Raw genomic sequence first — 25,031 nt, 5'->3', positions numbered from 1 at the left:
TCCTTAAGCTAGGCATAAAAACTGATAAACAATCACAAGCACCCTACTCAGACCAGGTCAGCTCTCCAACTGCTTGACTGAGCGCTAGAAACCTTATTGTCCCCCCCTTGAAAAAAATCCGGTGATAAAAACAATTCACAAACCAACTAATAAAATAAACAAACACACAATCTCACATCTTACACACCCACGCTCTTGACAACCTATTGTAAGATTTATAAATTATATTTATAATACCAGTTTTTTTATAATCAATATGCTGTAACAATAATGCGTTCACAAACTGCTATGATTGGAAGAATCGAATAATACAATTGCTATATAATCCAAAAAAAGTGTTAAACGTACATTCTATGCATTTAAATTAATTAATACTAGTCTTGAGCCATGAAGAGAATTAGATATATAGAAGATGCTTCCTTTCTCAGTAAGGGTCGAGAAATGACAGACATTCTACATGTATTATGTTAACAATCTTAAGCCCACTTTTAACAACAACTGTTTTTTGTTTATTCATTAAATGAAACATAAAACTAGAACTAATTCAAGCGAGGGAAGTTTGCTGGCCCGGATGGAGGTGTCGCTAGCGGATACAATTGGTGGTGACCGCATCGGGAGAACAAGGGGTCATACCATAGGGAACATTTCATATAGGACGGTATTGAAATCGGGTCACTTTTTTAATAATAATAATGGAATTTAACTGAATTATTGTTGATAGATGTCCCTCGATACGTCCGCACCCCTCGTATCCACTAGCTACGCCACTGCCCGAGCCATCACACTTCCCTCTGTTTGAATGAAAATGAATGTCTCCCACGACAGACTCACCTTGACACGACCACTAAGCCAGCCCAGTGTGTTTAAGTATTAATTCAAAAGTATCTATTTAAAAACACTGCTCTACATCCCGGAATGATCCGTGCAGATTGCAATGAGTGCTGCAGTAAGAAAGAACTTAAGTCCGAAGATTATTTAGAATGAAGTTAAAAGTTTCTCGCCCCCCTCGTTCGATTTGTCATGACCAGGAAGAACAATCGAGTCATTCTGCACCAGGTCAGCATTCAACAAGGCCAGTGATCGATGTAGACATGCGCTGAGAGCAAAGTCAGCACTGGACAGGCCAGTAATGGTTGACTGTGTGTCTATCGTGTAGTATCGAGACCAATCGTTAAATATATATATTGAAATAATTGAACAGCTAGGCTTAGACACGAATATGTGTTGTAAGTCGTTTTCTTTTTTTTTTGTGTACACACGTCTAGAGTGATATATTCTAGTGGTATATTCTATGATATGTAGGATAAGACAATTGTTATTGGTCCAAACAAATAGGAATTCAGTTTGATTACAATTAATCACCTCGGCGTAATCTATAACATGTATAACAATACTGATGCAAATACGAACAGCATTCAAACACGAAAGACATACACACTCACAACCAGCGCTTTATGAATAAGACTTCTATGAACGACAGATGACATTGTAACGATCTGAGCTAACGTGGGATAAAGGAGTTTTTAAATATTTCTGTTTAATGGAAGGAGACGAACACTTTTTTTTTCGAGTGATTTAATTGGTCTATTTAGTCTATGTCTTTGTGCCTATGAAGTATTATCACATTAGCAGGTGATGGCAAAGCTAGACTGCTGATGGTTGCTGTATAAAAAAGTTTAATTATTGTTTTGTTGATTTTAAAATTTCTTAGCTTTCTGAGATAGAAGTGTCGTTGGTAAATTTTGGTGTAAAAGTTTTGACAGTGTTCACTCCATTTCAGTTTGTTGTTGATGGTTGTATCTAGATATTTATATTCTTGCACTTAATCTACAGTTCAATTGTGTATCTGAATTTCTGCAAGATGGCCGCCTTTATGTTTCCTAAAATCTATTATTATTTCAAATTTATTTCTATAGTTTTCAGATCATTTAAAATTAGAAAGTTTTCTATACACCATTGGTAAAAAGTGTTAATTATAGAATGATACAGATTTTCGTCAACTGCAATAAGGCCAATGATTGTTGTGTCGTCAGTAAATTTTATGATGGGAGTATCAGCCGATTGAATATCATTGGTGTAGATGGCAGATGGTATACAATACTGGTGACAGGACGCACCCCTGCGACGCTCCAGTGCTAAGTTCTCTCGTGCCTGACACATACCCGTTCACTTTTACATATTGTTGGCGTCTGATAAGAAAGTTTAGAACCCAAGCTTGCACGTGTCTGCTGGCGTGCTAGTCAGAGAGTTTTTGTATCATGAGATGTGACTGGATCTCTATAACTCACAAGCTAGGCGTCTACTAAAGGGCCGAGCGAAATGCAAATGTCTGTCGTGTTTCAAGGAAAACCATTTCCCACTTTGTTACTTCCCTTGTCCCTTGTCTGGGTTTTATTTCTTCCGTCTTTCAAGTTTTTTTGTTGTTTTTATTTGCTATAGCTCTTTATAGTTGACACTAAGCTCCTGTATTCTAGAGACCTTGATGTGACTAAATCTAGGCACAGTAAGATCGCAAACTTTGCTCACCTTAAAACCGAAACTGCTTTAACTCAAAAAGAGAGAGAGAGGGGGGGGGGGGGAGGGAAGAAAGAGAACAAGCAAAATAAAAAAAAAAATACTTTAAGAAAAAAGTATCTATCCCTGTCTTAGAACTGTAAGATTTATTTCCCTTTGCGATATCAAACAAAATTAATTAAAATAAATTTAATTCAAGTTTTGTTAAGAACATTGTATAATAGTGGCAGGATTTCAACTTGATCTGAGGGTGGCAAGTGGGAGAAGTAACGTGTTCAAAATAAATACCAGACAGACAGACAGACAGAATAATTTGATATAAGCAGAGAGAGGAAGAGAGAGAAAGAGAGGAAAAGAGAGGAAGAGAGAAAGAGAGAGATAAACGGGTGGAGAGAAGATGACGATTAGATGACATTTGTGTACCCAATTTTTTTTTGTCATCAATTTTGAAGTTTTTAAGGTTATCACAGTAACAGATCTAATACTTGGCTAATATGTAAAATATTACATAAATATTACACAAAATATTTAGTAAGCTATTACATTGTCATTGGCTATTACATAACTATTATCTAAGCTATTAAATTAACTACCACCCAGATAATTACATAAACTATTACATACGCAGTACACTTATTTCATAAACAATACAACAAAATAGATTTCAGTATATCTATATATAGCCTCCTTCAGTCGCGAGGCGACTATTGTTCATCTCATAGATATGAGATGAATGCCTGGGCATTAGATATGATCGGAAGTTACTCGGGACGATATCGCCCACACAACAATTCCCCCTCCCAAAGGAACTGCAAGTGCCGATACAGTTTGGGGTCAATGGGGTCGCATGCTCTGTTAATGTGTGCTGGAAACTGCCTAAGGGTCGCCGTATCTGATGTTTCTCTCAGTGTTGACTCCCAAAGCCGTTCTTATGTTTGGGTACAGCTGCAAGGCAGCAGAGGTTTGAATTCAGAATCCCCCCCCCCTTTCGGCACGAAGCCTAATGGTTAATGCGCATGTTTCTCGCCTTGACCCATCTCCCGTTAGTGAAAACAGTTCCGCCGAGCCCAATATCTGGGTCACTAGAAGCCCAGGAAATGGACAGGTCGTCCAAGCCTATTTGATTTGAAGCATTTGATAGGTAGTGGAGTGCTTATATCCACTACACCTTCCGACAATAACAATCTTATGGATTTAGACTTCCTACTTTAATCCATTCAGTTGCCTGATGGTATGGTATGGTATGGTATGGTATGGTATGGCATGGTATGGTATGGCATGGTATGGTATGGTATGGTATGGTACGGTATGGTATGGTATGGTGTTGCATGGTATGGTATGGCATGGTATGGTATGGTATGGTATGGTACGGTATGGTATGGTATGGTGTTGCATGGTATGGTATGGCATGGTATGGTGTTGCATGGTATGGTATGGCATGGTATGGTATGGTATGGTATGGTACGGTATGGTATGGTATGGTGTTGCATGGTATGGTATGGCATGGTATGGTATGGTATGGTATGGTATGGTATGGCATGGTATGGTATGGTATGGTATGGTATGGTATGGTATGGCATGGTATGGTATGGTACGGTATGGTATGCGCTTCGAGCAATACTTTTTACGAACCCCCCCCCCTCGCCCTCCAGGTTCGAACCTTGACCACTCCAATCCACTATTATATTGCAGGACATTTGGGCTAGGACGGACAAATCTTGAACTCTGAATGAGCATCCGAAACTTAGAGATCCCAATAGTGGCATAGCAAGGGGGCCCGCGGGGGGGGGGGTTGTTGGCCTCTTTATGGGCTCCTGCATTTTGACATTCAACATCATGATATGTGATAATGTGCTTTGAAAAGTTAGGGGCCAGGCAGATTTTCAAATTTGGACCCCCTTCCCCACCTTAGCTACGCCACTGGATCCCCAATAAACAACCGAAACTACACATCTATACAAGATACTTTTGCTCGCATGTTATTTAAGGCAAAAACACAAGCCTTAGCAGGCAAATTATAACATTTATTCCACTAACAAAAATTTACCTTGTGCATGCAAATGTGTTATTGTTGTCCTGACGATTGTTAAAAAAAAATGTCACAGATTCAATATTGTTTTTTTTAATAAATCTGACAGACAAATAAAAGCCAACGAAAGATTAATTGAAGCAGACGACGTTTGATTGGTTTTTGGTTTTTCCGCTTCCCGTATTCCCGCCCTCGCTTGTTCGTTTCTGATTGGTTGTCAATTTTCCAGCAAGAGAGTACAAATTAGATCATTGTAACGTTTCTGTTTTTTTCTTCTGGAACATGCCATTAAATTAGGGCGATCTAGAGATCTGTATAAATGTCGTGATCTTTGAAGAGACCAACCAGTCGAAACCAAACCGGCTAAGTGTGAGATACAGTGGAAAGATTTAGCTGTGAGTTTCTTCTGTTTTCACTTCATTGCCAACACTAGAATCTTTTGCTAAGAAATTAAAACTCTTGCAAGTTTGTTTGCATGTAGACAAATATAGAATAAGGTTTGAATGTTAAATTACGATAAATTTTTTATGCTTAAGGCCAGTCTTTTTTTAGTCTGAATTTTTATTTTGTTTTAGAGCCGGACAGGTTGTTTTTTAGCGGCCCCGTAAGAAAAAAAGCCGCTATTAGGTTTGTGGAAAATGTCAGTCTATCACACTCAGATCTCAAAAACTAGAAGAGAAATGAAAAATATCATTTCACCATGCGATGCGGCTTTGCAAAGTTTATGTGTAACGGCTACTTTTTGTTTTCTAAAAGCAAACCGTTTAGTTTATAAAATTAATTATGCAAGCGATTTTTTTTTAAAATAAAAATACACCAATTCTAAAACAATACATAAATGTAAGGGAGATAATGTTAAAAATATGTTAAAAAAGAAAGATAAATTTTTGTGTATTTTCAGTATCACTCAGTCAAATATATTTATAAAGGTACAAGAAATGTCAACAACAAATCACGTCTTGAATATTTCTTGTGAATAGGCGGATCAGACAGGGATCCGACTCCGATGGAGGGCCGCCTCTGAGTTTGTGAGATAATACAAACTCTCTTTGTAATCTTGTTATTTTTTTTAACTTGGTATGCTTTCATATCAAAGAAATAAATACTGAAATAACTTGATTTAAATCTTTTAACATCTAGTACTATTCATGAACATGCTCACCGTACTTAATGAAAATTCCTTTTATTGATAATTCAAAATGAGTACGCTCTCATCAGGGCAACATATTGAATACAATCTAAAAACATGTTTTTATATCTTATTTTTAGTAGTGAAAAGTAGTTCACAAAATTATTTAGTAAATTCGCTGTATATAGTAAGAAAATAAATGGTGATTATTCCATACTCATAATTACTACGGAAGATTTATTTTTTTAAATAGAGCCTGTATTAACAAAATAAATAAAGCTGCTGCTAGAACTAGAAGTGTTAATGCAAATGTAGCTGTTAAAATAGTGACTAATCTTAAATCAATGAGGTTCCTTGTAATATCTGATTCACGCCACGCGACAATGAACGTGCAAGAGCAGATCTTGATACGAGCTCGACCAGAATCTGGATCTAGCAAGTTGAAGAGGAGAAGCGATCAGGGGCGGACTGGCTATATGGGCATTTGGGCAAATGCCCGGTGGGCCGGTACCCAAATGGGCCGGTAGGGCCACCGAAAAGGCCTGATCGAAGTCACTATGGCACATATGAAGTTGTTAAAGGTTTTATAATATTCTTCTTATTATTTTTATAAAAGGCCCTCTGAGCGTCTTGTTAAAAAAAATATTTCACAGACATTGCAGTGTAATACTATTTTAATCTAACACATTTTCCGAAAAGTAAAATGTAGAATGTAGACAGTGCTACTAGTAGGCTTCATCTTTTTAGGGCCTACATTGCTGATTTAAAAAGACGTCATATTGCTTATTAAGATATAGAGTTCACTGTATGCATGCATATTGATACATTATCAAACTTAATAACAATGATTTTTAAGGACCGATACACCTAGAAATGGATGCCCATCACATGATAGAGAATTTGTGGGCCGAATTTTATAGAAATGCCTGGGCCGATTTTGACACCCAGTCCGCCCCTGGAAGCGATGTTGAGATGATAGTCATATTTGTTCATTGTTACCTCGGAATTCTTATCTTCTTATCTTTTATGATACAGACGTTACTTCAAAAAAGAAGATGATTACGTCCTACGTGTCATGCATTCAGTCATGCATATTAATCAATGACCTAAATTCTGCCAAGTCGCTGGTTTTCCTGGCTAGCTCAAACAACCCATTCCATGCTCTAATAGCACTAGGGAAGAAGGAGTGTTTGCACAAATTTGTCCTAGCAAATGGAACGAGGAATGTACATTTATCTTTGTGTCTTTCTGAGTATTTTATTAGATTTTGTTTTTGTATTTGAAGATTATGGTTCAGTGTTTTATGTATGATTGCTACTTTACTTTTGAGTCTTCCATTCTGAAGGATTTCTAAATTAGTGATTTTACTAAAGGTGTTACTCTAGTCAAATGTGAATATTCGTTTGTTATGAATCTCACTGCTCTATTTTGTGTCTGTTCCAGTTTCTTAATGTTTTCTTGAGTTGAGGGGTCCCAAACAGAGGATGCATATTGGCCTTACCATGGTTAAATAACATTTTAGTTTTATGGAATTAATTTGTTTTAGTTTTTTTGTTACTCTTAATAACTGACATTTTTCTGGGTGGAAAGACATGCTCCAATTTGATTCCCATTTCTGTAATTCATCTAATTCTCTTTGTAAAATTTCTGTATCTTGAGTTGTTTTTATTGTTCTATATATTATAAATTAAAAGGCGCGGTGGCTGAGCGATAAAGCTCTTGGCTTCCGAACCGGAGACCGGGGTTTGAATCCTGGTGAAGACTGTGATTTTTAATTTCGTATCTTCGGGCGCCACTGAGTCCACCCAACTCTAATGGGTACCTGACATAAGTAAAGGCGGTTGGTCGTTGTACTGGCCATATGACACCCTCGTTAACCGTAAGCCACAGAAACAGATGACCTTTACATTATCTGCCCTATAGATCACAAGGTCTGAAAGGGGAACTTTATTTATTATAAATTAGAATAGAATGATAGCAAATTAGCAATTCATTTATAGGCTCTATTTTTGAAGCACTCATCGCGAATATAAGAATGGACCTCATTCACCAATCGTAAACAAACAACATTTAGCAAAGTGGTTCTCTATTTCTTCTATACAAATTACGTAATACACACAGGCTGTCACGTGACAGTTTTTTTTTCAGTGTTTTATCAATATTATCACGTGGCTAAATGTTGTTTGTTTACGATTAATGAATGAGGTCCATTGTGTTGTATTTAGATTTTTAATATTTAAGATCACAAGTTTTCTTATTGGTGGAGACCCAATTCCTAGAACTATTCAGGTCCATTGTTGTTGTTGTTTTAAACGTCAATATAGAACAAAAATGTCTTGCTGGTTCTTTTATATATTTCTGTCTATATTTTTTTTTTTAAATGCTCAAGATTTAACATTCTCATCTTAAAAATGACAACTTAAAACTTAATGTACAAATTTAAATTCATTTATTTACATGGACGCCAGATGGAGTGCTGAGTAACCAGACTTAAGATTTAAAGAACCTCCTGCAAAACAGATACACAGTCGAAAGCAGAAGGAAATAATTGACAGAAACGAGACGACCAAGAAAATGAATGTTCCTCACGTGACACAGGGGGCGTCCTATCACCCTGTCATTTTGTTCGCATTGACATTCATTCTGGGATTGATGACGTCATTTCCACTTGTGGCTGCAAACTTGGACTATACCTGTGTATTTGGAACCCTGTCTCGAACTCGCCGTAAGTTGATAAGATAATTGTGTACAACTCTGACAAAACCGACAGTTGATAGATGAGCATGGAACCCCCCCCCCAAAAAAAAAAAAAAAAAAAAAACACAATTATAATTTGTTAATGTTATTTCTTATTTTAAACGTAAAATCGAAAGGATTAGTTTCTTTTTTTTTCATTCACGCGTCATAGTGTCCTTAATATTGGACATTTTCACGACCAACTATAGAAATGTCCAAGACGACAAATTGAACCTGGCTTGTTGACAACTAAGCAAGCGAAATATATTTTTAAAAATCCTTTTAAAAAATCTAAAGGGGGAGAACTCCAACATAAAAGCTATATCTACCAATAATGTAAAAGTTATTTCCCTTATTTGATACCTGACCAAAACAGGTCCACTACAAGAGGTCTCGCCAAACACGAAGATAATATAACATAAAGACAACTAATCCCGTTCTACTTCCACTACTTCTGTCTAGATTGTCAGTCACATTTCAGTAATGGCTCCTCACGTTACTTTATTTTACTTAATTTGACATGCTTTTTGATTATTGGATGAATAATGAGATTTAAATGTTGTTTTTTAACCGAAAGTTGAGAAACACTGCTCTAATTGTAATATAGACCTCTTTTTGTATTACTATTTTTTTTCTAACAAAAGAGTTCGCCTTTGGCAGGCCAAATGTAGCCATTGCATGTATATCAAGTCATGATAAAGCCTAAAAGCTAACTATTTATATTTATAACTATTTATAGTTCTTTTTCTGCCATGTATAAAAATTTTAAATAGTAGGTCTAATTCGATGATGGTCAAGAACTTATAAGAAAAATTTGCCATAATAAATTAAAAAACAAGGTTACAAAGACAGTTTGTGTGGAAACACAAACGCAAAATCGGCCCCGAAGTGGTCCACCCAGGCAGGTAAAAAGGCAGGTATCAATATTTTCAGAAAGAACATCAGAATTAAATTCGATCAAAGACAAATGACAGAGAGCATGGAGAAAGAAGGTTGACAGATCTTGTGTGGTGCCCCAGCCGTCCACAGACCAAAGGATAGGTGAAAGTGAATGTGAAGTTAAATGTGAACCTGGCCTAACTGATGTCTTATAATGAATATCTAATTAATCTAATTGCTTAGTAAATGGTCAATCTCTAATTCCTCACAAAAAAAAAATCCTTTAGTTAAGTGTACTATATATGTGAAGGAGTTCTGCAGCTCACGCGATAGTATGAAAAGTTACTTATTAATTGTTGTTTTAAATTATGTCCAACTTACATGCATACTGTTATCATTGTTGTGAACTCCTTACTGGGGTTATACTTGATACATAACATACTGATACTTCTCTCAATAACTCAAAGAGACGCCAGAGTTGAATTAACAAAAAAAAAAAAAAATTGAACTATAGGCCTGGTATCTACATTTAAAATAGCAAAATATTTTTAAAAGATATTTTTTTTATATAAAAAAGATTTATCTAAATGGGAAGAACTCCGTCCTTAAAACCTCATTTACTAATTATATAAAAGTTATTTGCCTTATTCGATATCAAACAAAATAATTAATTACACACACTTATATATATATATATATATATATATATATATATATATATATATATATATATATATATATATATATATATATATATATATATGTGTATAATCATTATTACATTCTGATGACCTCCATGAAAGTGTGGAGCCAAGTTGTATGTCCCTGTTTGCTCTTTCCTCGTAATGGCCGTCATGTTATCGCATCTCTTAGTATGCGTAATTCATTTTGTCGGAGAACATGTCCCTCATGCGATGCTCTGATACAACCTGACTAAGGGTCGACTTCCAGCTTCAAATCCCGCTGCAGGGGGGTTTTAAACTCGAAACCATCTGGAGGTGTTTTAAATTTAAAGCCCTCTGGAGGAGGGAGAGTTTAAACTCAAAATCCTTTATGGCTACGCTCATAGAAATGTTAGTGCGTAATTTTTTTTTTAATTGAAGAGGTGGTTTTTAGCTTCAAACCCCGCTCGAGGGGGTTTCAAACATAAACCCACTATTGGCTACTCTCATAGAATCTGGTGACTGATGTATGCTTTAGTCTTATAATGACAAAGGGGTTTTATCGTTAGAAACATTTCGGAGGGGGTTTTAAAATCAAAGTCTTCCTTAGCTATGCTCTTGGAATTTGGGGATGATCGTTTGCATTATTTTTTTTTATAGACGAGGGGATTTAACCGCCACCCCCCTGGTAGGGGGTTTTAAACTCAAAACCCCCTTGGCTGTGCTTGGACAAGTAATGGTTTCATATTAAAATATCACCTAAAATAAACAAAATCAAAGCGAAATATCAGTCACTAAATTCCGACCCCCCCCCCTCCCTAAATTTAATTTAATCACGTTTAGATGTAAAAAATTATTGAAAATCCGATTTCATGATATTTTGGTGCTTGCAAAGTTTAAGCGCATCGCCTTCTTTTGATCGACTGCTAGCCGACTGTAGAAATAAATAAACGTTTTTTTCATTAAATAAACAATTTTAGAAAACTGTTTACTACTTATAGGAAGGGGAGGTGATAATTTTGTAAATTTTAATAACTTTTTTTGCATGCATTTTTATTATTTCTTAAAATGGGGACTTAAGAGACTTACCGTGTACACTGTCATTTAGAACTAAATGAACACGAAAGCAACTTTTGGGAGTCTTTACCCGATCCAAAATTAGTCAATACTAGCCGACCCGCGGTGTAACATACGCCACCATTTAGTGACGGGTGAGCACTTCCTGAAAGGCACAGTTGTCCAAATGGCGTGGGTTTGGGCGAACGACTGTGTGCGCATGCCTGGAGAGCGAGGAAGGCGCTTGTACGAGCGGGAGGGGCGGGCGGAGGGTTAGAGAGTCGGCGTGCGTGCGTGGTGTCCGGCATGAGTAGGCGACGTAGAGAATTATATATATATATACAGAGATGTTTATTCTGCCTCATAACTATAAGTACATCGTTACGTTAACAGAACAAGAGTTCTCAAGAAGTAACATCATATTGTCATCAATACCTCAAGATGAATATTCAAAACATAACTTGAGATATCTATTTCATTTGATATGATTCTGAAGAAATAATAGAACTTTAATTTGTTATGGTCATATACATTTTTTTTCATGTACGATATTTGGGATGTAAAATGACCATTAAACGATAATTAACAAAAAAATAGAGAGCATCTATGCCGTCTTTGGAAACGTTAACAAATTTCATATATTTCTACAATTGATTGGTTTATTTTTTTTTAATGAACTATATAGCAATGGACATAAGCATAAACTAAAAACTACAAAACAGAGAACTATGCTCTAGTAAATCTACTCTAATTTTGTAATTAATTACCGCTCTTGAATCCTATTATAGCTTTTCTGGCATCATTGAAAACAAGATTACAGAACTATGGCTTACTAAAAATAGAATACATGTTGTTCAACATGAACAATGTTAATAATAATGACACGTTAAATTACATGAGCTAACACAAGAGAGCGCGTCCAACAGTTTAATGAATGTATGAATATTACTACATGAAGGATGAATACATATTAATAGTATGTACAAGGCAAAATACAAGATATACATATTATGCAAACGAACTGTAGCACACCTTAATCTCATTGTCACAGTCAATCGGGGCTCGCAACGCCCACATCCAATGACATGGACGATAGTCAACTACCATACCAAAGCCTACCACAAATCAGACTCGACTCCTGCAGAGTCCCAAACCTGCGTCCCTAATAAGAAAAATAAACCTTCTTTGAAATCGCAGTCCACACGATCATATCCATCCATCCATCCCAGTGGCGCTACAGCCCATGGAGAGCTCTGGCCTGCTTCAACACATACTTCCATTCAGATCTATCCTGGGCCTTTCGTCTCCACGCCCTAACCCCAAGCTGATGCAGATCTGCTTCCACATCATCAATCCATCGCATTCGGGGTCTGCCTTTGGGTCGCCTGCCTTTTGGTTTTTGCCTGTATACGATTTTCGGTCCTCTGTCTGTTATCTGACATTCTTTCAAGGTGACCTGCCCAACGTAGTCTGTTCTTTTTTATTTCATTCACTATTGGTGGGTCTTCATACAATTGATATAACTCATGGTTAGTGCGTGTCCTCCACCCTGTTTCATCCTGTATGGCACCATAGATTTTCCTGAGGATTTTCCGTTCCCAAGTATTAAGTAAATTTTCAGATGTCTTAGTCAGTGTCCAGGTCTCCCTTGCATACATTGCTGCTGGTCTTATTATGGTTTTGTATATTATTTTCTTGGTTTTCCTATATATTGTTTTGCTCTTAAGTAAATGATGGGTGCTATAAATGCTCTGTTGCCTCCTGCTATTCTTTCCTTTATTTCTGTTAGTAGGTCATTTTTTAAATCAATTGTAGTTCCTAGATAATTGAAAGTTTGAACGTTTTCAAATTCGTGGTCTTTGATTTAATATGTTGTCCCTCTGTTTGATTGTCTCTTGTCATTGTCTTGTTCACACGATCATAGCACCAACGCATTTCGAGCTACACCACGACGAATAATAAAGTCAATAACTGACTTACCCAAAACTGGGGCAGAAAAACACCAAAGAAAGCTCTCACAAAAGATCTACCATCGGCACACAACAGAAGCCATAGGAAGCAATGACATCAACAAAACAAATGCGTCCTTAGGAACAACAAAACTCACAAATCCTTATGGTGCACACAAAGGAAAACATCAAGCAAGATGCGCACGACATCCCCCCCTCATTTTGGGTATGATTTACATGCCCCGGGCTCCCCTCATGATCAGTACAAAACAAGCAAAGAATAAGAGAACTTAGGACTATGGCTTACTAAAATATAGAATACATATCGTTCAACTGAACATCAAATAGTTCTATGCCAATAAATAATTTTGCAAAGTTTCAACTTGATCCGAGAATGGATGTGGGAGAAATAACAAACTTTTTCACCAGACAGACAAACAGACAGAGTGAGTTGATATAAGCTTTGTAATAAGATCTAACGGGCAGAGATTCATTGTTGTTTAATATTTACGTAATATATTAATACTTAAAGCTCCTCCTTCGTTGTCGCATATGAGCACATTTCTCATTTCCTATGAATTTGAAGATGGCTATGGAGTCTTTGAAAAGCTGGCCACAAAGATAGCATGGATAAGTTGGGTCTGCTCAAATTATGTCTGATTCTTCTGTAAGCCTTTTTTTTTTTTTTTTTTTTTTGGGGGGGGGGGAGGGGGATCTACGGTATTTATTGACGGCCGATCTCGTTGCCTCATATTTTGAGACTCCGACACTCACGGCTTCACGCCACGAAGAGCGATCGAGAGCTAGCGTTTCCCAACCGTGAATGTCAATCTCGCACTCCTTGAGAGTGCTGTAAGCGAGTCTTTGTAACGCTTACATTGATCCCAAAGAGAGTACTCTCCTGCACAACTCACTATAAATAAGTCGTTTGGAGTGTCTGTAGTTCTGGGGTGTATACGTAATGTGCCTTTACAACGATAACCACTTCAGACACAAAGGGATGCCATGAATAAGAAATTCTCATTTAATCATTCACTTTGTCCGTAGTAGAGGCGCGGTGGCTGAGTGGTAAACCTTGGCTTCCGAAACACAGGGTTTCGGGTTCGAATCCTGGTGAAGACTCGGATTTTTTACTTCGGCATCTTTAAGTCGCCTCTGATCCAGCCATCTCTAATGGACACCTGCCATTAGCTTGGGAAAAGTAAAGGCGGTTTATCTTGTGCTGGCCACATGGCAACAGAAACAGATGATCTTGACATCATCTGTCCTATGCACCGTATGGTCAGAAAGGGAACTTGACATTTTTGTGTCCATTGTTCAACCATCAAGAAGACGAACATTTAACTGCATGTTAAACAAGCCTCAAACTAAAAGCTTATCTTCATCAAATCAGTTCATTGAATATTTTGATAACCAATAATGCAATAAACAAGCTAAATATGAAAACCCTTTTTAAAATAACAAAGGTTATCTATGGGGAAGCATTCCGCACAACTATGTCTCTCAAGAATGTAGAAATTTTTTCCTTTTTTTTTGATATCAGAAAAAAATAATTAAGTGCCAATAGTAAATTGGCTAATTGGTAAATTTATCTATTGATTAATGTTGTCAAGTACAAAGCATAATACAGTTGTAAGGTTAGAGACGCCGCAGAGCTCTCCCACTTCTTTTTTTTTTTAAGAATTTTTTATAAAATATTAAATAGATTGAATGTGAATCGGTAACCTATACATGTAGATCTAGGGCATTCTAGGCCTAAAAAATGTATGATAAGCTGTTGAATCTTTGGGTGTTAAGACATAAAAAAAAGTAAAGTTTCCCTTTCAGACCTTGTGGTCTATAGGGCAGATGATGTAAAGGTCATCTGATTCTGTGGCCTACGGTTAACGAGGGTGCCATGTGGCCAGCACAACGACCAACCGCCTTTACTTTTCCCTAACTGATGTCAGGTACCATTAGAGCTGGGTAGACTAGAGACGCCCAAGGATCCCGAAATAAAAATCCCAGTCTTCACCAGGATTCGAACCCGGGACCCCCGTCCAGAAGCCCCCAGGTTTATTTGGTCACACGAAAAATGGATGTATGCTAAGATTTCTATTTGAGGTACTCTGTCATTACAAATGCATATAACACTATTAATTACCTTTTTTTTCCAGTGACAGATGGCAGTACGCTGGAATACTGTCAGACTGGTATGGAGCCACCAGTGGTACTGAAAGATGATTTTGTCGAGGCTAGGTCACAGTCAGGACAGTGCTGGGAGTGTATGTGTGATGACGAGACGGGCCTGGCCTGCTGCACGTGAGTTTACTTAGTGCTGGGAATGTTGGGCCCCTTACTTAAAGTTGGCGGCTCTACCCCATTGTCAGTGAACCTAACTACGGCTGTAAAGTCTATTGATCGCAGTGACCCAAGCTGTTTACATAGATGAATTATATTAACTTACTCTATCACCGTTAATATAATTTCAATTTATTTTATTTATAGTTATATTCAGTGCTCCTTTTTTGTGCCGGTACTCAGTGATGGATCGCCTAACTTTTAACTACTAATAAATTAATAATAATCGTTAAAGTACAAGAAAAATATTTTTTGTTCCCCACATTGAAAAAAAGGTACCAGTGCGTACCGTCACAAAAAAACGCACTGGTTATATTAACAGGTCAATAGACCGCTTTTGAGAATGAAACTATTGCTAATCGTCTGGTCAGGAGTGTGTGGCGGAATGTATTGCTCCGCCTGTCTACAAAAATCAGTGTCTACCAAGCAGTGGTTCTCTCAACACTTCTGCATGGCTCTGAGACATGGATAGTATACTGAAAGCAACTAAGACTTCTTGAATGCTTTCCCCCAAAGATGTTTGGCTCCATCATGTGCAATGGTATCGAGTTCGAACCTTTCCCCCTTTAGGTCTTCCTTGGATGTAATACTCTTCCTTTCGTACCAGACCTAAAACAACAAACACTGGTTGATAGAGAGACCTTTTTTTATCAATGCGGAAAACTTTAAATGTATTAAAACATTTTGTGGTAGTAACGGGTTCAGATGTCTGTTGAACCTCATCTCGCGATGCTATTGAAATGACTAAAACTCACTCTCCCTCACTCAGTTAACCCTCCTTGGTCTCCGATCATAAGAGTTAAACCTGTAATCATTCTATTTATCAGAGTACTTGCACGTGTAAATCCTAATTACGAAATAAAACACTTTCATTCTCCAAGTTGAAATCACGATACAATTAAACACACGCTATTATTTCGCAATATAGCTAATTTCATTAATAGATTCTCAAAAGCTTGAAACTTATTAAATGATGGTATAATGGTGTCTCAAACAGAAAGGAAGCTGAAACTTTTTCATTTCTAATTAACTCCCTTTCATTCTCCAATCTTCTGTTTAAAAAGTTCGCGAAATCAGTGTTTACACATCTCTTGAGACTTTGACGCGTACATTAGGTGACGAAAGACAAACTGATTTGTTGTTCTCATAGTCTTCTTATTCCAAGAATGTTAAGGATTAAAATTATACATTTTAAAAATTATTTTGATTTTTTGCTAATTTTGTTGTTTTTTTTCAACCTTTCCAGATGTGGCAGACAACATCGAGGTGGATGAATCATGTGGTTGATTTCGAATGTTTATTTTTTTAAAAATAAGTTTAGGCTCTTCAGATTTCTTTCCTTTCTTTGTTTGTTTGTTTTTTTTCATTATCGGTATCTTTAGTTATGTCAAACAGGCAGAGTCTATTTTTAGGAAAGGAGACATAATTTTAACTAAAACTTTGGTTGGACAATTAAAATCAACTGTAAAAATTTGATTTCGCCATTACATTTAGTTTTGCCTTGTTTTCTTCGAGTTTAATCTCTTATTTATTTAATACATTTTGAAACTATTTCATGCACTTGTTATTTATTTACTAAATGATATTTAGCTGATGGAAAATAAAGAGAAACATAAAAGTCCTGGAATAAATGCCTTTGATCTTTGAAGGAATCAGTTTAAGTATATATGTATGTATATGTATGTGTGTGTGTGTGTGTGTGTGTGTGTGTGTGTGTGTGTGTGTGTGTGTGTGTGTGTGTGTGTGTGTGTGTGTGTGTGTGTGTGTGTGTGTGTGTGCGTGTGCGTGTGCGTGTGTGTGTGTGTGTGTGGCGGTTTGGTACGTGAATTATTGATTCCCAGGCGTTTTGAGTTCTTTTACTTTTTAATTTCTTAGAGAACAAAAAAGAGCAATTGCCTATTTGGTTGTTATTGTGTTGAATATAGGTGTTATAGGTTGATCACCAGGTCTATCAATGAAGTCTCATGTTTTACATTGGGTAGCTTGGTGTCCAGTGACTTAATCCCCCAGTCCATCTCCTTCAATCAACCCTCGTATCCGTCTGTCACATACGGCTCGCCTCTTAATCGCTAAGTCTATACAATTATTGAATTATCAAGAATTTAAGTAAACACTTCAAAAAACAATTTTCAATTAAAAAAAAAACAATACACGTGTCAATTAAAGTCAATAGTCAATATATATATATATATATATATATATATATATATATATATATATATATACATTATAATTATGTTATTAATAATATAATAATTACACAGTATGTATAAGTTCTCAGAATTACTTCTGAAACACCATAATCTATGTCCGATTCAGAGTTATGGTCACTTTTCGCAGTAAGCGACATTTAGGCGTAGGTTTTCATCGCAGCCGTTTTGTCGCTAGATAATTTAAAAATATGTAAAGTTTTTATTTTTTTTTTCACAATATAATAGTACAAAATTGAACTCGTGTGTCTTTAACTGATCATAACTTTGTAACCATGATAAATACCAGCTTGAAATTGGGAACAATTTTACTTCATTACATGATTTTTTTTTAAATTCAGAACTTTATGTTGTAGGCAAAGTAAACTTTTGGTGGATCAAAGCAATGTAGAGAATTAGAACATTAGGTTTCGTGATTAAATGGAATGGAAATCACCAATTCTAAAGTTTGTTTAGTGCGCTTAAGGCTGCCTTAAGGGAAGATAATATTTATTTTATATTTAAATCCATTTGTATAACGCAACTGATATTCTCATGCATGCTCGGTACGCTGCACTCCAATATCTCAAGCGAAAACGTTTCTGGGAGATTTCTGTGCTGTGCTTTGGTCATCAGTTAACGCAGCTCTGCTTTCAAGTTGCTCAATTTTATTATTGATGGCGTATTGTCCTGTTTGTTTTAAAGTGAAAAATAACGCCAAATGATTTTTTTTTTGTTTTGAAATTTTATTAATTTAAACGTTCAAAACATGGCATGGCTTGAGGACATGTCCTCCCCTTGCAGGACGCCTGGTAACCATATATCGTTTAGAAATATTTTAAATTTATGTATAAATTTATCCATGCATGCATATGTTCTGTTGCCGATACGTTATCAAACTTTGCGTATTGTTTTTAGGTCCAGCGCGCAATATGTGGGTCGGATTAAGTAGTATTGCCAGGACCGATTTTAACACCTTGTCCTCCCCTGGATACAAAATCCTTATTTTTTTCTTTAGCTTGATTCCTGAAACCTTAATACCGCAAGTGGATGTTTGGTAAATCGTCGCCTTAATAGTCTAACAAGCTTCAGCTACCCAGTGCTCCGGCTTTTTACATGGACCAGATATCCACTTGCCAGTGTAATCAGTTTTGATGGGCTAAATATGTAAGACATACTAGTATGCCAGGTGTTGGACTGGTATGCCAGAGGCTGGTGCTATTTAGAAGTATTAAACAGACTATGGGAGCTTATCACCGTGCATGACCGGATTGACACATGGATAAGCGCAGAACGTAATTATCTTTCTCATTTGAAGTAGCGTCTGTATAATATAAGATTATAATATTCCCTTGGTTATAACAGCGTTTGAAAACATACTAGAAAACAAATAATATTCAATGAAGTCGACACGACAGACATTTCAGTTGAATCTTTAAGTACGCTCATATAAGGTTAGAGGTTCCAAACGCATGCAGTTTTCATTTTTTTTTTTACCATCATCAAATCAAACAGTCCTTGCACAGGCAAGCATCCCAGGAGCAGATTACTTTAGATAAAACTCAAAACAAAATTAACACCTTTATCTTTAAATCAACAACCATTTGATCACCTTTTAGCAGACGCGTTTAAAATCATTGAGCGCCAAATGCCGCCTCGGTCATTATTTGCTGGGTCTGGTCACTTAAACCCGCCAGGCGACTGCAAACTTGTCCATTAGTACGGATCGTTATTAATCGCGATGTTTTGAGCGGCACCTGTGAAAAGTTATCACCGTTTTTTATGACCCTTTGAATAATGTATTTTCAGCCCGGTGCTGACTTCATTTGTTTGCCCAAGATAAAAGAACATTTTTTGTTTCAATTCCGTCATTAACCTTGACATTTGAATCACGCTTCCTGTAATTTAAGTCGAGCTAAATTTTCTTTGCTCTTATTGACTCGGGTTCAAGCACTGACAGCATTTTGTCGAGGAGTAAATTGTCAACAATTAAAAAGATACAACAACAAATCTGCCTCTGCTTCCCACACCTTCCCCCCTTTCTTATTTTTTCCCCCTTTCTGATGGAGGTGCGGTGGCTGAGTGATAAAGAGCTTGGCTACCGAACAGGGTTGGAATCCTGGTGAAGACTGGGATTTTTTAATCTCGGGATTTTTGGGCGCCTCTGAGTCCACCAAGCTCTAATGGGTACCTGACATTAGTTGGGGGAAAGGTAAAGGCGGTTGGCCGTTGTGCTGGCCACATGATACCCTCGTTAACCGTGGGCCACAAAAACAGATGACCTTTACGTCATCTGACCTTTAGACCTCAAGGTCTGAAAGGGAGCGTTACTTTTTACTTTCTGATACATCCTCCACTTTCTGTATACTTCCACCTCTTTAATGCTTTCCCCAATTTTTAAAGCATTTGTGTAGGGTCCAAAACAACAAAAACATTAAGTCAAGATTTCTCGTGACTATCGACCAAGGGGAAAGATTTCTCCATGTGGTCAATAATAAAAGATGACCTCTGACCCAAGGGGCTTTATTAACTAGATCAGTATTTCCAAAACCTATGTGTACCCCTTCTATATTTTTTTTTGTAACGCTGAGTACCCCTCGCCTTCACACCCCCCCCCCCACATAACTGAACATAATACATGGGTATTTGAAAAAAATCAGCATAGTTAATGAGGTGCAACGTGTGCCCCCCCCCCCCTCCAAAGTCTTACCGTACCCCTAACTGTACGTGCACCCCACTTTGGGAAACACTGAACCAGATGCTCATTTAATCCTATCAGTTTACTGTGGGGTCATGACACATTGAGCCAAGCCCGGTTCCCCCAGCCCGACAAGGCAAGAGGTGGAGCCCACCGAGGGATTCCTCTATGTTTCTACGTTATACAGCCACTTATTTTAGTCAGCTCTTTTTCCATACCTCCCTCTTTTCCAAAACCTCTTTTTCCTTTCTTCCATCTTTTCCAAAACCTCTTTTTCCATTCTTCCCTCTTTTCCAAAACCTCTTTTTCCATTCTTCCCTCTTTTCCAAAACCTCTTTTTCCATTCTTCCATCTTTTCCAAAACCTTTTTCCATACCTCCCTCTTTTCCAAAACCTCTATCCTAATTCCCCCCCCCCCCCCATCATTACTCTCAAACTCAATAAAAAAAAGTCTTTAAACTATTTTCTTCTTATTTTGCTTTCGTTTTTTTTTTTGTATTGTGTAAACAATGTTAAGAACATTAATTCATATTTTTAAAATGTATACAATGAGTATCAAGTATGTTGGGAAAAGGATTAAAAAAAAACAAAAAAACACATGGTTTAGAAAAATAATAAAAATATATAGATTACATTTGTACCATTTACATAAATAGATTCTATATAGACAATACTGTCAAGCTTTATATGTACAGACAAGGCTTATATAAACAAATATGTATAATTTGCTTATAATTAAATAACACATTTCGTTGTGTACTTTATTGGACATTTTTCATCTACGGCGCATATTTATATAAGTTAGCTATTCTGGTGTATCTGGTTTACAGAGTATAGGAAATGATGAACATCTCTGTGTTGTCAAAGGTTTACGATACTTTTAGCACTTTTTTCTTAGTTAACACTTAAATTCGATTTTGTTTTGAGCTATTTCGCTTTCAGAAGTAATTTTTAGTTGGCAACACGTCTCTTTGAATATGGCCTCCTTAACATAGTTATGGAATATTGATTTCAAAACCAGTCCCTATTGATCCGATTTTAATTTCGAACGCTTTGGTAATCGTCACCAAGGAAATCCTTATAATGTTCTCCTCTATTACTATGGTATTGTACTTCATTGCTTTCAAATGTCAACCGGATCTTAAACATCGTAATGTTACACAAAGAGAAGACTACTGTGTTAACAAATTCTCGTAAAAAAAAATCCAAATTACTCTTATCACAATAACAGAAATATGGTATGGATCAAAACATTGAATACAAAATATACATGAACAGGGCCGGCAATAGGCATAGGCAAACTAGGCAGCCGCATAGGGCCTCCAAGTGGTTGGAGCCTCATAAAGGACTAAAAAAAAAATTAAGAGCAAAAGTAGAGAAACTTTGATCAGATCTCAAGCATAGTAGATCACTATAACTTTATGTTTGGTAGTATAATAGAGGTTGTAAATTTTATTTGCGATACATGAGTTTCAGTTATTTGTCAATTTAGATATAAACACAGTCAGGCTTTTAACTAATTGCATAGTTTAGTTTTTTCAGTTTTTTTTAATTCATTAAGGCCATCAAATTCACTTCGTATTGGGCCTTCAATTATCTAAGGCCGGCCCTGACACGAAAATAAAAAGTGATTAATTCTATACATAGGTCAGGCTAGGGTTACCTTGTGAGATTAGTTAATGGTGGCACCCCATCTCCTCCTACCAAAATAAATTTTTCTTATAAAATCCTTTTTTTCAATCTCCATCTTGAAACATAATACAAAGCTCAAGTTCCCAAAGTTCATAAATTGTTACACAACTGCTAAATGTGCGTGGACATGTTTCTGACATTGTTACCTTATCCCCCCCCCCAAATAATGGGTGTTATCAGGTGCGATCCGTACCCTTCGCCCTTCTAACTGACGCCACTGCATCTGCTCACTTGTATTTTCATTATGAATATTTCCTGTCATTATATTTACTTAAAAAAAAAAAAAAAAAAAAAAAAAAAAAAAAAAAGATTCAAGTTCTGAAGATTATTCAGTGTTCAGTTCTCGATGATTGCAAACTTAAAGGGTACTTGCATTTTGAGTTCATCATCGATATACTCATTGGACTATGAAAAATAAATGCTGGAGAAGGTTTTATTTACATAAATCTATATATTCTACGCAACTGATGCCTAAGGAACGGCCTGCGGACCATATCTGGCACTTCGACACTTAAGTCCAATGTCAATACTTATTGCTTAGTATAAAGCTGCATTGGCTCGTTTCATTGTACGACGTCACCAAATGAACAGGAAATAGGCTCCATTCTATTGGACGAAACCATTAAATGAACAGGGCATTAATGTCCATTAGAACTATATGGATTATCACCTTACCACGTGACAAAAGAAAGAATTTCCAAACACAAAAACATGGATGTCGGCCAGAAGACAAAATCATGAAAAGGTCAATTTTAACATTTCGATACTTTGTTTTAAATTGTAGGATTATATGAAATACGTAATATTTGATTAACTATATATATAATCATGGGCTCATAAATATATATATTGAACAGGCCGACCGCAACACGGCCTGAAAAATATAAATCGTGGAACCCATCGAGGTTTGATTGTGCTCTGTTGACAAAACTCACGACGAGTCTGACATCACCGAGTCATGGGTCGGATGTGGTCCGCGGGCCATAGTTTGAGCATCACTGATTCACGAGCTTCTAGTTTTACTGACAATGAATTTATTCTCCTAAAAACGTTTAAAAAAAAGTCAACAAATACAGAAAAATAAGAATTAACATAATCATGAAAGCATAATGCATTGTATAAACACTTGATCTCTTCATTGTATAGAACTGTATTTGTAATGAATGAAACAAACAAAAAACGTAACGTCAAAACATAATCACATAAGGAAACAAAACAAATCGGTCAAGAGAAAAAAAAAAATTAATGTCACATTCTCGTTTTTACGTTTTCTTGGTTTTCCCGTTTTTCCCGCGCCGTGCTCTCCTCTTTCTATTCTTGCCGTTCACTTTGGGCGTCTTCCCGCCTCCCGAGCAGCCTCGTCTTTTGAGGCGCTTCACAGTCCTGTTGAAGTTCTTGGAGATCTCTTTCTGTTCCCTGCTCAGACCTCTTGGCCTGAAGTTCTGTATCACCAGCACTTTTTTGTCCATCAGAAAGGCGTATCTGTAGGTGGAGTTCAATAGCGTGTTATGGCAAGATTAGGAAGTAGTTATTTGTTTGGGAAATAGGGGAAGTTTTGAAACTTAGAGACAATCACGTGACTAGTACAAACAAGACAAGGTTTTAGGCAGAGCGAAGTATCAGCCGATGTAAATAGACTACAGTAGGACGCCTTAGAGATAGGGGAAGATTGATATGAACGTAGAGAGTTAGCTGACATTCGACAGTTCCCTTCCTTGCTTCTAAACGTATTGTTCAGTATCAGCGTCGACTAACTGATATTGAAGGCCTGTGCTATTGCATTTCGTTGAGTGTTATCTCCGTTTGTTTTATCTGCATTAGAGACCGAGGAAGCGCCTAACAAGGGTTAGAGAAATATAAATACAAATGGCGCATCTTTAGGAAAGGGTAACAGAAATATACAGTATATAAACAGTATTTGTCTGTATTGGAAGCTTCAGTAATTCATTCTCCTGGCGTCTGCAATGAACACTTTCTCCTAGCTGACCTAGCACGAAGAAGACAGTTCCAATTTAGCTTAATTGAGAAATGGAGCGTTGAGAGGTATAGCCTTAAGAAAAATTAGACTTCTGATTTTTGTAGCAATAGGTTTCATTTACTTGATAATTACTAAAATGATATTTCATTTATAACTTACATCTAATAAAACGCTGAAATGTATCTTGGCTACCTACTTGATATACTACTTGCAATCTGGTGTAATACAATCTATTAACAGCTGCGGCAGGCAGGGGGCGAACTGGCTATATGGGCATTTGGGCAAAAGCCCGGTGGGCCGGTACCCAAATGGGCTGGTAAGGCCACCAAAATGGCCGCATCGATGCCACTATGGCACATAACAAATTGTTAAAGGTTTATAATATTCTCTTATAAAAAGGCCCTCTGAGCGTCGTGTTTAAAAACGAATCTGTCACAGACTCTACAGTGTAATACTATTTTAAGTTAACATATTTTTTTGAAATAATTAAATTGCCTTCATTCGTAGACAGTGATACTAGTAGGCTTCATCCTTTTAGGGCTTAGGGCCTACATACTTAGCGATTAAAAAGCAACATATATTTCTTACAAAGAGTTCACTGTATGCATGCGTTTCGATACATTATCAAACATAATGATTTTGAGGACAGGTTGGCCTAGAAATGGATGTCCATCATATGTGAGGACAGGTAGAACTAGAAATGGATGCCCATCATATGTGAGGACAGGTAGTACTAGAAATGGATGCCCATCATATATGAGGACAGGTAGGCATAGAAATGGATGCCCATCATATGTGAGGACAGGTAGGCCTAGAAATGGATGCCCATCATATGTGAGGACAGGTAGAACTAGAAATGGATGCCCATCATATGTGTGGACAGGTAAGCCTAGACATGGATGCCCATCATATGTGAGGACAGGTAGGCCTAGACATGGATGTCCATCATATGTGAGGACAGGAAGAACTAGAAATGGATGCCCATCATATGTGAGGACAGGTAGACATAGAAATGGATGCCCATCATATGTGAGGACAGGTAGGCCTAGAAATGGAATTTGTGGGCTGGATTGTATAGAAATGCCTAGGCCGATTGGGACACCCAGTCCGCACATGAGCTGCAGGTAGAGAGGGAAATGCTGTATTTGCGACAATGCTCCAAACATAGCCAATCCCCTGT

General features: G+C 37.0%; 2 protein-coding genes across 2 annotated transcripts in view; one reads left to right on the top strand and one right to left on the bottom strand.

The window, feature by feature from the left end:
* Window positions 1-4,794: 4,794 nt before the first annotated feature.
* On the top strand, window positions 4,795-16,915 carry LOC106056353 (uncharacterized). The gene is made up of 4 exons (XM_013213057.2): window positions 4,795-4,938; window positions 8,141-8,397; window positions 15,111-15,255; window positions 16,541-16,915. The coding sequence occupies exons 2-4, from the start codon at window positions 8,247-8,249 to the stop codon at window positions 16,566-16,568; spliced, it is 324 nt and encodes a 107-aa protein (XP_013068511.2). The 5' UTR covers window positions 4,795-4,938; window positions 8,141-8,246; the 3' UTR covers window positions 16,569-16,915.
* Window positions 16,916-22,163: 5,248 nt separating this feature from the next.
* LOC106056350 (A.superbus venom factor 1-like) overlaps window positions 22,164-25,031 on the bottom strand; it is a 117,097-nt gene continuing 114,229 nt past the window's right edge. The window contains exon 40 of the mRNA XM_056040057.1: window positions 22,164-23,355. Coding sequence (XP_055896032.1) covers window positions 23,136-23,355 — 220 coding nt within the window. The 3' untranslated portion in view covers window positions 22,164-23,135. The remainder of the gene's footprint in view (window positions 23,356-25,031) is intronic.

This window comes from Biomphalaria glabrata, chromosome 9, assembly GCF_947242115.1.
Source record: "Biomphalaria glabrata chromosome 9, xgBioGlab47.1, whole genome shotgun sequence".
Taxonomy (NCBI): Eukaryota; Metazoa; Mollusca; class Gastropoda; family Planorbidae; genus Biomphalaria; species Biomphalaria glabrata.
The sequence above is the reverse complement of the archived record's forward strand: the minus strand, read 5'-3'. Positions and strand labels throughout refer to the sequence as shown.

What these genes read in the sequence shown, in the direction of transcription:
- LOC106056353 (XM_013213057.2), top strand. Translation starts at nt 8,247, where the DNA reads ATGAATGTTCCTCACGTGACACAGGGGGCGTCCTATCACCCTGTCATT. An exon ending in AACCCTGTCTCGAACTCGCC is followed by an intron (nt 8,398 to 15,110) that starts GTAAGTTGATAA and finishes TTTTTTTTCCAG; the next exon opens with TGACAGATGGCAGTACGCTG. An exon ending in ACGGGCCTGGCCTGCTGCAC is followed by an intron (nt 15,256 to 16,540) that starts GTGAGTTTACTT and finishes CAACCTTTCCAG; the next exon opens with ATGTGGCAGACAACATCGAG.